Source organism: Phialemonium atrogriseum (genome assembly GCF_030411735.1).
Source record: "Phialemonium atrogriseum strain 8032-3 unplaced genomic scaffold QBC33scaffold_6, whole genome shotgun sequence".
Classification (NCBI taxonomy): Eukaryota; Fungi; Ascomycota; class Sordariomycetes; order Cephalothecales; family Cephalothecaceae; genus Phialemonium; species Phialemonium atrogriseum.
In genome coordinates this window covers 795158-807308 of record NW_026848143.1, presented here as the reverse complement: position 1 = coordinate 807308, position 12151 = coordinate 795158, and the positions used below count along the sequence as shown (strand labels likewise).

The following is a 12151-nucleotide window of genomic DNA, read 5'->3' as shown; positions in this document are numbered from 1 at the left end:
TGTCAAGCAGCAGCTTCTTCGTTCGCGACCCAGGCCGGCATAGCGGTCATGGAAACCTCTCAAGGCTGTGGCATGTATGGAGGGAATACTGGCCTCCAAGGGAACGAAGCGTGATCTATTGGTGGATCCAGAGCCTTGCTTCGACTTATCAAGGCAATTATGGCATGTTTTCGCCTGTTCCACGTAGTGAGGCGGAGTTGCGATTGTCCACCTGGGCTCAGTATCGATGAGGGTGCTTGACCCGTCGGCCAATCTGGTCCGATCCTTGCATTGGATACACCAGCACGCAACAACCGGCAGGCAACCGTTGTCCTCTAACCCTCGCTGCCGTAAATAGGGATTTTTATCGAACTTCCTTGAGGGAGTAGGCCACCGAAATATCTCTTCTGGCTGGGTTGAGGTGGAGCAGATGCTCGTGTCAACCACCACACTGTTTGTGCCACGGTAAAGACAATTCTTGCACCGCCGATAAGCTGTAAGGTAAACTCCAGGCCGATATACTGCCCATCGAGGGCTGGAATCAGGCTTCATAGAACCACCATTGCACTTCCGACACGTGAGCTCAACGACCTGTCCGTCAAACCTGCTATGCCATAATTGCTGATGCAGCCCCGTGATGGCTTCGAGATGTTGCCGCTGATGGGCCAAGATTTTCTCGAGAATCCATTTTAGAGGCTGGGAAGCTGTCTGCGGGGTGCGCTGCTGTAGGATCCGTTCCAAGGCTTTAACCACATCCTGGAAGCTTGAGATTGGGACGTCGGCGAACAAGATATGTCTCTGTCCCTGAAATCATTCTAGGACGGGATCGGGGAGATCCGTAGGCAGTTTCCAGTCCTCCTCAGTCGTGCACGTATCCAAAGAGTCCAGCGCCAACGGTATAAGTTTCCTTAAGTCGTCATTACTGTGAGGCTTCTTGACGAAATAAGCCTGCCAGGCGCCTTCGGTTTCCGACTTGGATTGGTCCACCACGAGACTATCGTCATCCTCTTCAAGAACGGTTGCCGCAGGCATGCGGTGATCTTTCTCAAGGACCTGCCCGAGGAGCCTCATTTCTCTCTGACGGAAAGTACTTGGCACACACTTCAACCATATCTTGTCTGCGAAATAGCGATCCACCAAAGGGACAGCATTCCCAACCATCCGAGCCGCGGCAACCATCGTCTTGTCCTGTCGTGTGGCGCAATCGTTGTTCCGACTCTGGTAAAACATGAACTGAGGGTGGTATGCAATCAGCATGATTCGCCACAACTCAAAACGTAGGTCCTTGTTGCGGTAGCTGTTTTCGAAGACCAGTAAAAGCGACACCCCTTCGAATTCACCCCACAGAGGTAGTACCTCAAAGTTTAGTCCGTTGGTAAGGACACGACTCTGAACTTTTTCGCCATAGAGTATTTCAACCTTGGCCATCATGGACTGGCCAATCTTGTCCGTGTACTCCTCGTGGCAATTGAGGAGTTCCGGGTGGTATTTCTCAATCCCTTCGGATCGGGCATCTCTTCGATGGATGTGGTCAAAGACCAGCGTTTTTCCAGGTTCATAGGCATTGCCCATCACCATAGCAATGCATCCATTCGAAGGGTCTGCCGTTTCACCATCCTCTGGCTGGGATGCGGTAAAAGATGGCTGGTTCAACCGATGTGCCAGCAGTGAGTCTAGCGATCCCGATGGTCTGACTAGGTAGGCAGGCAACTTGTCCTCCTGGCCTAAAGACTGGCAAACCATCTGCTCACAATTCTTGAACTCTCTAAATGAGGTTTCAAGGTCTGTGATAGGACGCTTTAGCTCTAATAAGGAATTGTCAGTATATAACTATATACACACTACGCAGAAGGGCATATCTTACCTCCCATGTCCCGAGTATCAAGCTCTTGCAGGTAACGTTCCTAACGCTCTGCACAGGCTTGATACTTGTAGGGCGGACGGGAGAGCACCAAGTCCCCCAAAACAGCATAACGATCCGAAGCCCGTGTCATACTTGGGGGACTTGGTTTGTTGCTAGGACTTGACTGCATCTGATGCTGGCCATCAAGTTGGCGCTGTCTTGGTTGGTGCTGTCTTGGTTGGTGCTTGGTTTCTTCGATATATGCTCCATACGATAATTTCCCCTTGTGCCTTGGTCGGCTTTATATTCCAGCAGATTAGCGACAGTTCATATGATGCTGAGATTAGTACACATAGTAGGGTCTTGCAATCTCCATGGCTGCAAGGTTTATGAATATATATGCAATTCGCACAGCGCCCATACTGCTCGTCTGGTATCCGAATACACTCTGTGAATGGGCCTTCTGATCGTCCACAGCAGCTGCACGGGTCCTTGGACACCTGGCCACGTAATTGGATCGCTGCTGAAAGCTTGGAAATGACGGAGGTCAGATTGACTTCAGTGCGATAGTCGTCGGATCGAAATTGCAGATCGCGCTTCCGGGGATGGTTCGCAAATATGCTCTTCACGACACCACTTGTCGAGCTGGCCAGGATTTTGTCGATATAGCTGGCTTGTTTTTCTTTATCTGTGGGCAGACGTTCCCACGCTGCTCGAGGCATACTGTCGACGGTCGTAGAGGTGCAGGAGGTTCGTCCGAGGAGGCAGAGGATGTCGCAGAGGATGTCGCAGCAAAACGTCGCAACGAAGACGGAAAACCAGGGACCGGAGGATCACCCACTAGTGGGAATCTGGAATCGTGATGCGATAAGTACGCAGGAGACGCGAAGTGAAGACCAGGGCAGGATCAGCGTGACTAGGACTAGACAAGGTCAGCGCAATATCGCAATATCGCAATAGGGCTGCCGGCGCGCAAGGCGCCGTCGCAGTGGCAGAAAGGATCACCTACCATAGGTTCAAAGGTGGCTGTTAAAGGAGGGAAGAAAATGAGGGCGAGGAAGTGGAAGGCAGGCCCTATATATTGAAGGCCAGGGAACAAAGACAAGGCAAAAGTACGCCCCATTCAGACGAACAACCTCAGGATCACAAAGATGCAGCGCCTTCTTTCACATTCCATTCACTTTGCCCTCGGGAAACAAAGGAGAGCAAGGAAAAAGACAGCAACACAATAAGGCGCCAACCTCAAACAGCAGACGCAACAATCAGTCTGCAAACAAGTCAGAAGCTGCCTAGACCTGCCAGGCCTAGCCAACAACAGGCCAGCAGCCTGCTGACACAACCAAGCGCGAACCGCAGGCCCAATAACCAGCGCACAAACAAGTCAGAAGCTACCCAGACCCGCCAGGCTCGGTCATCCCTGGCCTGTCCGCTTACAAAAACACAGACACAGGCCCTGAAAGGGCCGCGACAAAGACCTCTCCACGACAGCGCAATGGGTGACTGCAAGACAATGGCCCTACCCCTGTGGCTAGGGGTCCGAAAGACAAGATCCACACTCACATTACCCAACTAAGAACCGGGCCAGATCCCGAATTCGGTACCGGAGCCTTATAGATTAGACCTCAAATGGAGAGTACAGGGTTTTCATCTAGCTCCCTCCCTAACCACAGGGCGACACAGGCATGGTTCTATCCTATGTGTAAACACCAAGTTAGATGTACAGCATGGTACTAAGCTGAAAGCTGCGTAATATAATAACGTTGCAGAGGATGTTGCAGAGGATGTTGCAGATAACTCAACGTATGTCTGTACAATGGAGTGTTTATTGAGGTTGCGTGCAAAGATTTTCGCCCCGTATGTCAGGTAGTATTTAATACGGCGATCCAAGCATATATGCCTGAGTGTGCCTGTATAGGTAGTGAATAAGTGTTCAAGTTCTCGCGGCATGAAAAAGCGGGACCTCCTCATGACGCGACTTTCGAGGCTTCGAGTATCGAAATTGTAGGATGGTTCTAGAGGTAGAAGGTAGCGCAGTCAACCGAGGTTTTCATATCAATAATCAATCACGTATTCCCCTTACCTGTCTGCAAAACAGTTCTTAGCTTCCTACTTGTTACTAGGTTATCAGCTCTGAGCTACGTCTAGACTACCCCAGATATCCCGCGGTGACATACAACATTTAAATTGTCCAGCGTTCCCCGTCAAATAGGAGATACAACATTATCTAAGTTGTCTTGGGGGGAGCCTGACTCTGTTGGAGAGAACCTAGAGCCCATCAAAACAACAAGGACTACAGTCAACCCCATCCAAAGGCGGGGAAAGATCCCGTAGCTCGCAAGCCCGTTATTATGAGCAGAGGGGCGGCGAATAACCAAGGGGCTAATTCCTCGCACGAGGACATCGTTGTCGTGGTAAGGGTTGGTCTCATGGGGGTTGGAAGGAGGGCAAAGGGGCCAAGGGGGTGATGAAGGGGATAAACTATGGGAGGGGTCACTGACGACAGAACTTGGTTTTGCTGGACCTGAATAATCTACGAACCGTGGCGAAACCCCGCAGTGCCAGGTATTGAATATGTAGCCCGCGACGGCAATGGCTACCAACCGCGATAAAAACAGCAATGCTCCAGTTGCAGCCCCTGACTGTTGCCACGGCAACAAAGCCGTTGCATTTAGTCTTTGCTGAAAAGTCAACCTCACCATGTAGATGCCTTTTACTTCTTTAGCGGGCGTGTTGTAAAGCCAGGTGCGAATATCAGGCGGGACTATTGGGGGAGTAACGTGAGTTTTATTCATTCATATCTCGTGTGCCCATGATTGGGCTCCACCGCGGTGGTGCCGCGGCGGTGGCCGCCCCCCACGTCGCTGCCACGGCCGCCGCCGCCGCCGTTGTTGTTGTTGTTGTTGTTGTTATTGTTGGTGGTGGTGGTGGTGGTGGTGGTGCTGCCGCCGCCGCCGCCCGCGCCGCCGCCAACTGCCGCCGCCTCTGCCGCCGCCAGGCGAGCCTGGAACCGCTCGGCCTGGCGGCGCAGACGGCGGATTCGGCGCTCGGACTGTATACACTGTTAGCTTCTGTTCATTACAGTGTTGGTGCCTGGATACTCACGAAGTTGGTCGGCCCGCCGCCGCCGCCACCGCCGCGCCCGCCACGGCCACCCCGCCCGCTACGGCCACCCCGCCCGCTACGGCCACCCCGCCCGCCGCCGCCGCCCCGCCCGCCGGTGTAGTTTATGGTGATATTGTAAAAGTCTATTTGTTAGTATATCAGGTGACTCGTTTCATGTACATCGTGTTGACACCCCTGACTTGAAGTGGCAATGGTGTAACTGATGATAACAGTGTGGCTCAAATTCTGTCCGCTTGCTTGGCACTTGCACATAAGCAATGCGGTACCTCACATGTGTCGCCGCTGAGGTAGTCAAGTGAGAGGGGAGGGGTGATAAATGCTCGGTCTCTTGGAACAATCTCGCCGAGACACCTAGGCGGAAGAGGGGTGAAGGGGCTGTGTGTGTGTGGTGATGGAGGGCGAGGGCAGAGTGTGCTAGGAACGCGAGAATCCATTGAACTGCAGGCCGTTGGGATATCTGTGTGGTGGGTAGGCGCCGCAGAAGCCCATGCCTACACTCGCAACGCATGGCCACAGCCACCAAGCGACAGCTTGTGGAACAACATGATCAAAAGGAAACAACTTTCTTGACCGGGCTGTTGATAAGGAGGTCGGAGCCAGTGACGCGTGAGAGACGAGACGACGAAGGGCTATACTTACCAGGCATTTTTTTTTCGAAAAAAAATTTTGAAATTTTTTCGACGAAGAGGAAAAGAAGAGAGAGAGAGGGGACAGGCTCACCTGAAGGATATATACTCACCAGTACGACTACCTAGGTACCTACCTAGGCCCCACATAGACGAGCGTGCCTGAGGTGCACGGCACCTTGGGGAAGGAGTGCCTAGGTTGATAGGGAAGGCACAGACATCATTGGTAGTGTATTGCCGGCCAAGTAGGTATCTAGGTACATGACTTCTGGCCGACCAGCTGGCTGGTCGGTTGATGTTCTCAAGGGTGGCACGGAAAGGAGATGGACAGGGGTGTTGAGTGTTTCCTTGCTTCAATAGATGTAGTATCCAACCTGTCGCCATGGGCGCCTGTCTTCCGTTCTCCAGTCCGCTGCTGTGCCTGGAGGGTTCCTTACAATCTAGCCGTCATAAAGCCGAGTCGGGTGGAATCTTCCATCCTCATGCTGGAAGGGCTCCAGGTTCTCTCCTCATGTATGGCACCTAGGTACCTAGGTATCTCTGCCTAGATCTGACCTACCCGGCTGTCATGGGAGCTGACATTTCCGAGTCAAGCCTACAGTTTAGCACAGATGCATCACGCCATGTTCCAAGAGTTCCTTCTTCCTCTGGATGTCTATATCTGATATGGCTATCATGGGAGCCAATCTTGCCAGTCTTTACTTGGCTGGCCTCCCCTCCTGGATACACGGCACACAATGCTAAAACAACTGCAACCGTTCCTTCCTCCCCTCCTGGATACACGGCACACCACGCCAAAACAACTTCAAGCGTTCCTTCCTCCCGTGGCTGATCTGGCAGTCATGGGGGTTGACTGAGTCCCCTCCTGGATAGACATGGCACACAATGCCAAAGCAACTTCAATCGTTCCTTCCTCCCCTGGCCGATCTTGGAGTCATGGGAGTTGTCTGGCCCTCAGACAGGCACATCACACTAGCCAGGGCAGCAGCGATCGTACCTTCCACTATGGGTAGCCCCATTCTGTCCCTGGGCATAATCACAATGGATCTCTCCTGTCTAGACTTTTACCTTGTTTTCAGTTTCGTATCACCATTGAATTCGGATTCAAGCAACTGAGACGTTTGAGCGCTACAACATACCGATAACATTTAAGTCACCCTCAGAGCGCGATGGCGAGCTGCTTCTTGAACTCGTCGATGCCACCAGGGCCCTTCTCCTTTGCATCTGTGGGCGGAGTCGTTGTTGGCGACAAGACCAAGGACGAGGAAGGATGGGGGCGGGAACCAGAACGAGGAACAACTCCCAGTCCAAAGCCGCAGAGGTGATGTCCTGCGGTTTCAGCCCCGCGCGCGTGGCGATTCTGGGGTCGGCAAACACGGCATTGTCAACAGGTCCCAACCTCTTGCCTTTGGCGAGCCGGGCACGCCGGGCGTTGACGAGGCGGGGATATATGTCAACTTTGAAGTTGAGGTTCGGATAGCTCTTGACCCAGACGCAGAGCATGTGGAGCATGCGGAGACTCCGGCAAGTCTCCCAAGGTACGGGATTTCCGTACTAGTACGAGGTGGCCTGTTCAGTATGAGGAGAAGTTCTTTGTGAAGAAGACAAAGGTATAGTAACAAGTACCCGAACGGGCTCCGCTTGCCGGTGCCGACGGGGGCGATGACAGCTTCCATATGAGGGACAGGACCACCCGGCTGCCAGACTGGAGAACGGATGGAGTACGAAGGTGAAGCAAGAGTTTAGGGAGTCAGCACTTTCAGCAGCTCCTGGCGCATCTTCGAGTTCGGCTGGAGCGCCAAGTGGCCAGATCGAGCAACCTTGGACTGGTCTGCTTGGTGTACACCAGCATCGTGCTGGTGAAGGGGACACTACGTCGGTCTCTGACACACAAACTAACACCTGCGTTGCTGTAAGCTGACGCTACGTTCTGTTCAAACTCTCGTTTGGATGCTCGTGGTAATGGTCAGCATCAGGGTTCGCCAGGGCGTCCCAATTCTTTTCAGTCAAGCGGTGACAGGTATGGCCTTGGTGTTTGCACCATGCGCGTACGTACGCCTGTCCCGGACCTGCATAATGCTATGGCCTGGGGTTTTACCCCTGTGCGTGTCTGCCAGCAGTATGCTAGAGCCCAGTTTCGCACTGGGGCGATTTGAGTCATTTCCTTGGCTGGTGCCATGTGCGTGTTAAGCTGCAGGTTTGGAGGGAGGGTCTTGTGGTGGAAGTCTTGTGGTGATGAGCCTTGTAGTGGAGAGCCTTGTGGTGGAGGGTCTTGAGAGAGGAACTTGCAGCGGATGGTCTTGTGCCAGTGAGCCTGAGGAGGGTCTTGTGGCGGAGAGTCTTGACAGAGGGACTTGAGAGATGGACGTGGAGGGACGGTTTTGTGCCAGTCATCCTGGGGGGAGGGTCTTGTCGTGGAGAGGATCATGCAGTGGAGAGGATCTTGTGGTGACAAGAGCTTGTTGTGGAGATCGTGGACTGGAGATCTGGAGAATGTCTGGTCTTGGGTTCATGCCAGGGAAGACCTCAGGTGGTAACGTCGAACGGCTCTTCGCACATAGATGCTAACCTCCACTCCTCCAGGCTACGGAAAAGTACCAGCACCGGAACCCGCGGCATGCGACCGACCACGATGTTGCTCCCTTGGGCACTGCTACGAGACAAGCGCCTTCACGTCATCATGGTTGTGTATGTCACATCTATGCTACCCCAACGACCTCGCAGATACTAACAAGCCGACACTTTCTAGCATCGATGCCGACATCTCCGCAGGCGTTCTGCAAGCTTCACCGACCAGGGCCAGCCTCCTTCCAAAGGCCGCGGTGCAGTTGGCGTTTCGAAGAACCCTTCTCACTAAGCCGACATCATCCTCGAGCCTGACATCATTCTCGAGTCCGACATCAATGAGAGCTTTGTCGGTGCCATTGTTCGCTTGTTCGTCAAGCATGCGGGAGGTTAGGTTGTTCCGGAAGCTATCCTGCACCCGAAACAGCTCTGGGCCCCCCCTAAAAAGCGATAGGCTCTCGGAAGCTCCACGACCACTATCTCAAGCCCTGAGCGCTGCCCCGTCCTCGTCACATCCAAAACAACGACAGAACATCACAGCACGACTATTGCCTACGGCCCACCACGCTTCTCCACCGCTCCTGGCCTCTGCAAGTGCTCCGCACTACCATCAAGGATAGCCCTGGCCGGCCAACCCCCTATCCGCTGCTCTCAAAATACACCCTCTACAGGTGCTCTGCAACTTCACCAACCTGGGTCAGCCTTGTGTCTACTCGACGCTTCAAAGCATGGTCTATTGACGAGGTACAGTGCTGCTGCCGATAACCTTGTTCCGGAAGCTAACCTGCATTCGAAACGGTTCTGGGGCCCTCAACAACCCTGATTCCCTCCATCATCGTCGCCTTAAAAAGCCCTAGGCTCTCTCGGCAGCTCCACGACAACTACCTCAAGCCCTGAGCGCTGCCCCGTCGTCGGCACATACAAAACAAAGTCAGACCCTCCCAGCAGCTCCACGAGTGTTGTCTCCGGCCCCTTACGCTTCTCCATCGCTCCAGTCTCTGCAAGTGTTCTGCACTACTACCAAGGACAGCCGTTGCCAGTCATCCCCTCTCCGCGACTCTCAAAATATCACCCTCTACATGCGCTCTGAAAGATCCACCAACCGGGGCCGCCCTTGTGTCCACTCGGCCCTCGAAGCATGGTCTATTGATAAGGTACAGTGCTGCTGCCGACAATCTTGTTCCGGAAGCTAACCTGCATTTGGAACGACTCCGGGCCCTTCAAGCGAGACGCCGAAACCCTGCGGCTTTAGACACGGCAGCGACGAGCCCTCTACGCGAGGCAGCGACGAGCCGACCTCCACTTCATATCCTACCCCTCGACGCCTCATCCAGGAATTGAAGCAGATGGGCTTATGAAGCCATCCTTCGGCATCACCATTTTGACCGGACAACGCCTGCACCTAATACCCTGCTCCTCAAGACCACATTTGAAGCGGATGGATGGGCTATGGAGTAATCCTTTAGCACCACCACTTCAACCGGACAGCACCTACACCCAATATTTTACTCCTCGCGACAGCTTCCTCTCAACTTGAAGCATCCTTCAGGCAATACGCTGTATCCCTGACCCAAGGCAATTCCGCGGGACACGCATGCCGACATCCTCCTGCTCGGTTGTGGAGATGTCCGCAATATCCTCTTCACTGCTCACACCGACGATACCTCGACTAGTCAGCACCACTTGGTATACACTGGAACCTAGCATAGTTCACGACACATTATTTTTATCAAGGGCATGTAACTAGAGTTAAGCGTAAATAGTAATTCTGGCTTGACAAGGACACCTAGATAGCAAATACCACGTTGCACCTCGACTCCTGCCGCTTCCCCAGACGTACCTCAGGCGCAGCTAAACTCTGCATACGACCGCTTTGCCGCCCCTTAACCGGCCGGCTCTCCCAGGAAGGGCATGATATTGCCGCAACCCGCATATCCTCCCACTAGCCAAGAGTTACCCTAGATCATACCGATATTGAACATTCATCGGAACTCCCCCTGTAGATGTCGTGGTTTTGTTCCGCACAACACTACCGTAGTTGCTGCTCGAATACATACCCGTCAGTACCACTGCCCCTGGTTCCCACAGGAATCGATACGAATACATCCTTGACGTAGAACTCGTCAGGTTCCTCTGTCACTCCCCTGCAAACTCCTCGCTCTGCTACACTCAAGCCCGAACCAGGCCCGTGTTGCGAGCCGACCCCTTGCCCAATGCCTTAACCCATATTCAAGAGGTCGACCCGAAGGCCTGAAGTCCTGTCGATATTCTTGTTGTTGCGCATCGGAACAAATTCACGCCGCCTCTGGGTTCACGCCTCTCTAGCGCGGCGTGTGTAAATAGGGCTGAGTCCTTGTCAGAATATGGGAGTACACGTGTTGTCCATGCGGCTCGGCATAGTTTGGTCCAATCGGATTACGCGGGGCTCACCCCGCTCTGCGGGGGCGCTAAGCCTAGTTTTTTTTTGGACCAATGGCGGCTGTCCACTAAGCGACAGTGCACGGATCCCCCCCTATTCCGTCGAGAGTCATGATATATATCGACAACTTTGACGATTTACAAAACCCGGTTGGCCGAGTGGTCTCTAAGGCGTGTGACTTAAGTTTCTTCTTAAATATCTCATATCCGAAAGGATGCGTGGGTTCGAATCCCTCACCGGGTATTGTTTCCCTTTTTTCTCTCTTTTTTTTGCTTTGGTTTGGGGGGTTTGTCTTCATTTTGTTCTGTATAGCAGTTATACAGTTAATCGACGACTATCGATTAAAATAGGCAGGCACGCATCTTCACCTGCCTGTAGGATAAGATTGTGTAGGGCAATGGGAGGAAGCGGTCGGGGTTGCGAGGTATAAATCCCGATATCTCGGTGGGGTACTTGGGACTCCCCCACCCAATATTATGGACGATGACGTCGAGCCTGTAAGCACGTAGAATGAGGCGGGCAAACCTGTCCACCTCGTTGGGGCTGTTTGGAAGCATCTTGTTTCGAAAATGGCTTGTAAAAGGAGACAATAATTAGGATTGCAAGGAGGAAGTTTTCTAGGGCGTGGTGGGACCCCCTTTTTTTACTCACACTGGACTGAACTCGGCCCACACTGAACCCTAGCCCTCCCTACCGTCCGCATGGTAGTGTTCGCTTTTTCTCGATCCGGAGCCTACCTACAAATTCCAACTGGGGTCGGTTTCTTAGAGGAAGAAAAGGGAAGGGGGCAGTCAGGGGTCTTCTAGCCGCCTATCGGAACCATCACTACGGATATCTCCAAGGGTGGCTTGGTACTCTCACACAATAGTTGATGATAACGTTTTAAGTCATAAGCATGTTAAAACCAGGCTAGCAACCCTATCGATATTCCTTGTTTGGGTTGTTTAGGTCTTTGGGAGTTACTTCTCGACTCACTCTGCGGCAGTTTGCTCCATGTAATCCGTAAAAGGAGACAGTAGCCTGAGTCGATACATTCCATGGGTGGGCTGTGGGGCAAGAAAATTCGGAGCCCCACTTTCCCCAGGCTGTCACACGACATGATTGGACCCAGCTTTCCCAGCGTGCACGAGCCAACATTTTTAGGCTTAGCGCCTCCGCAGAGCCCCGCGCAATCCGATTGGGCCAAACCATACCGAGCCACAGGACTACCTGTGCACCCCTATATTCTGACAAGGATTTTTACACACGCCGCTCCAAAGACTTGTTCAACATCAAACCACCGCAACCGCCGCAACAACAGGAACCTCGACGGGACTTCAGGCCTTTGAGTCGACCTCTTGAATAGGGGTTAAGGCGGGCAAGGGGTCGGCTCGCAACGCGGGGCTAGCTCGGGGCTCGAATACATATCAAATAGCTGACATGCGCGCACCGCCGGCGCGAGGGTCGCGGGTGTTGGTGGGCATCGGGGACTAGAAACTTGTGGTTAAGGTACGCGGGCTGCGACAATATCATGTCCTTCCTGGGAGGACTGGCCATCAGAGCGGTCAGATGCAGAATTTAACTACGCCTATAGTGAGTCTAGGAAAGAGCCAGGAG

The 12151-nt window shown here is 53.2% G+C and overlaps 2 protein-coding genes and 1 non-coding gene across 3 annotated transcripts; 1 reads left to right on the top strand and 2 right to left on the bottom strand.

The window, feature by feature from the left end:
- Window positions 1–789: 789 nt before the first annotated feature.
- On the bottom strand, window positions 790–1873 carry QBC33DRAFT_604725 (uncharacterized protein; the record flags this gene model as incomplete). The annotated part of the gene is made up of 1 exon (XM_060432251.1): window positions 790–1873. The coding sequence occupies exon 1, from the start codon at window positions 1720–1722 to the stop codon at window positions 790–792; it is 933 nt and encodes a 310-aa protein (XP_060285862.1). The 5' UTR covers window positions 1723–1873.
- A 4857-nt stretch (window positions 1874–6730) lies between these two features.
- QBC33DRAFT_513137 (uncharacterized protein) lies at window positions 6731–9123 on the bottom strand (the record flags this gene model as incomplete). The annotated part of the gene is made up of 9 exons (XM_060425960.1): window positions 6731–6795; window positions 6834–7090; window positions 7198–7276; window positions 7624–8057; window positions 8141–8221; window positions 8304–8548; window positions 8829–8869; window positions 8921–8955; window positions 9059–9123. The coding sequence occupies 9 exons, from the start codon at window positions 9121–9123 to the stop codon at window positions 6731–6733; spliced, it is 1302 nt and encodes a 433-aa protein (XP_060285861.1).
- Window positions 9124–10699: 1576 nt separating this feature from the next.
- Window positions 10700–10798, top strand: QBC33DRAFT_t27. The gene has a single exon. It is a non-coding gene; the product is annotated as a tRNA-Leu (tRNA).
- The last annotated feature ends 1353 nt before the right edge of the window (window positions 10799–12151 follow it).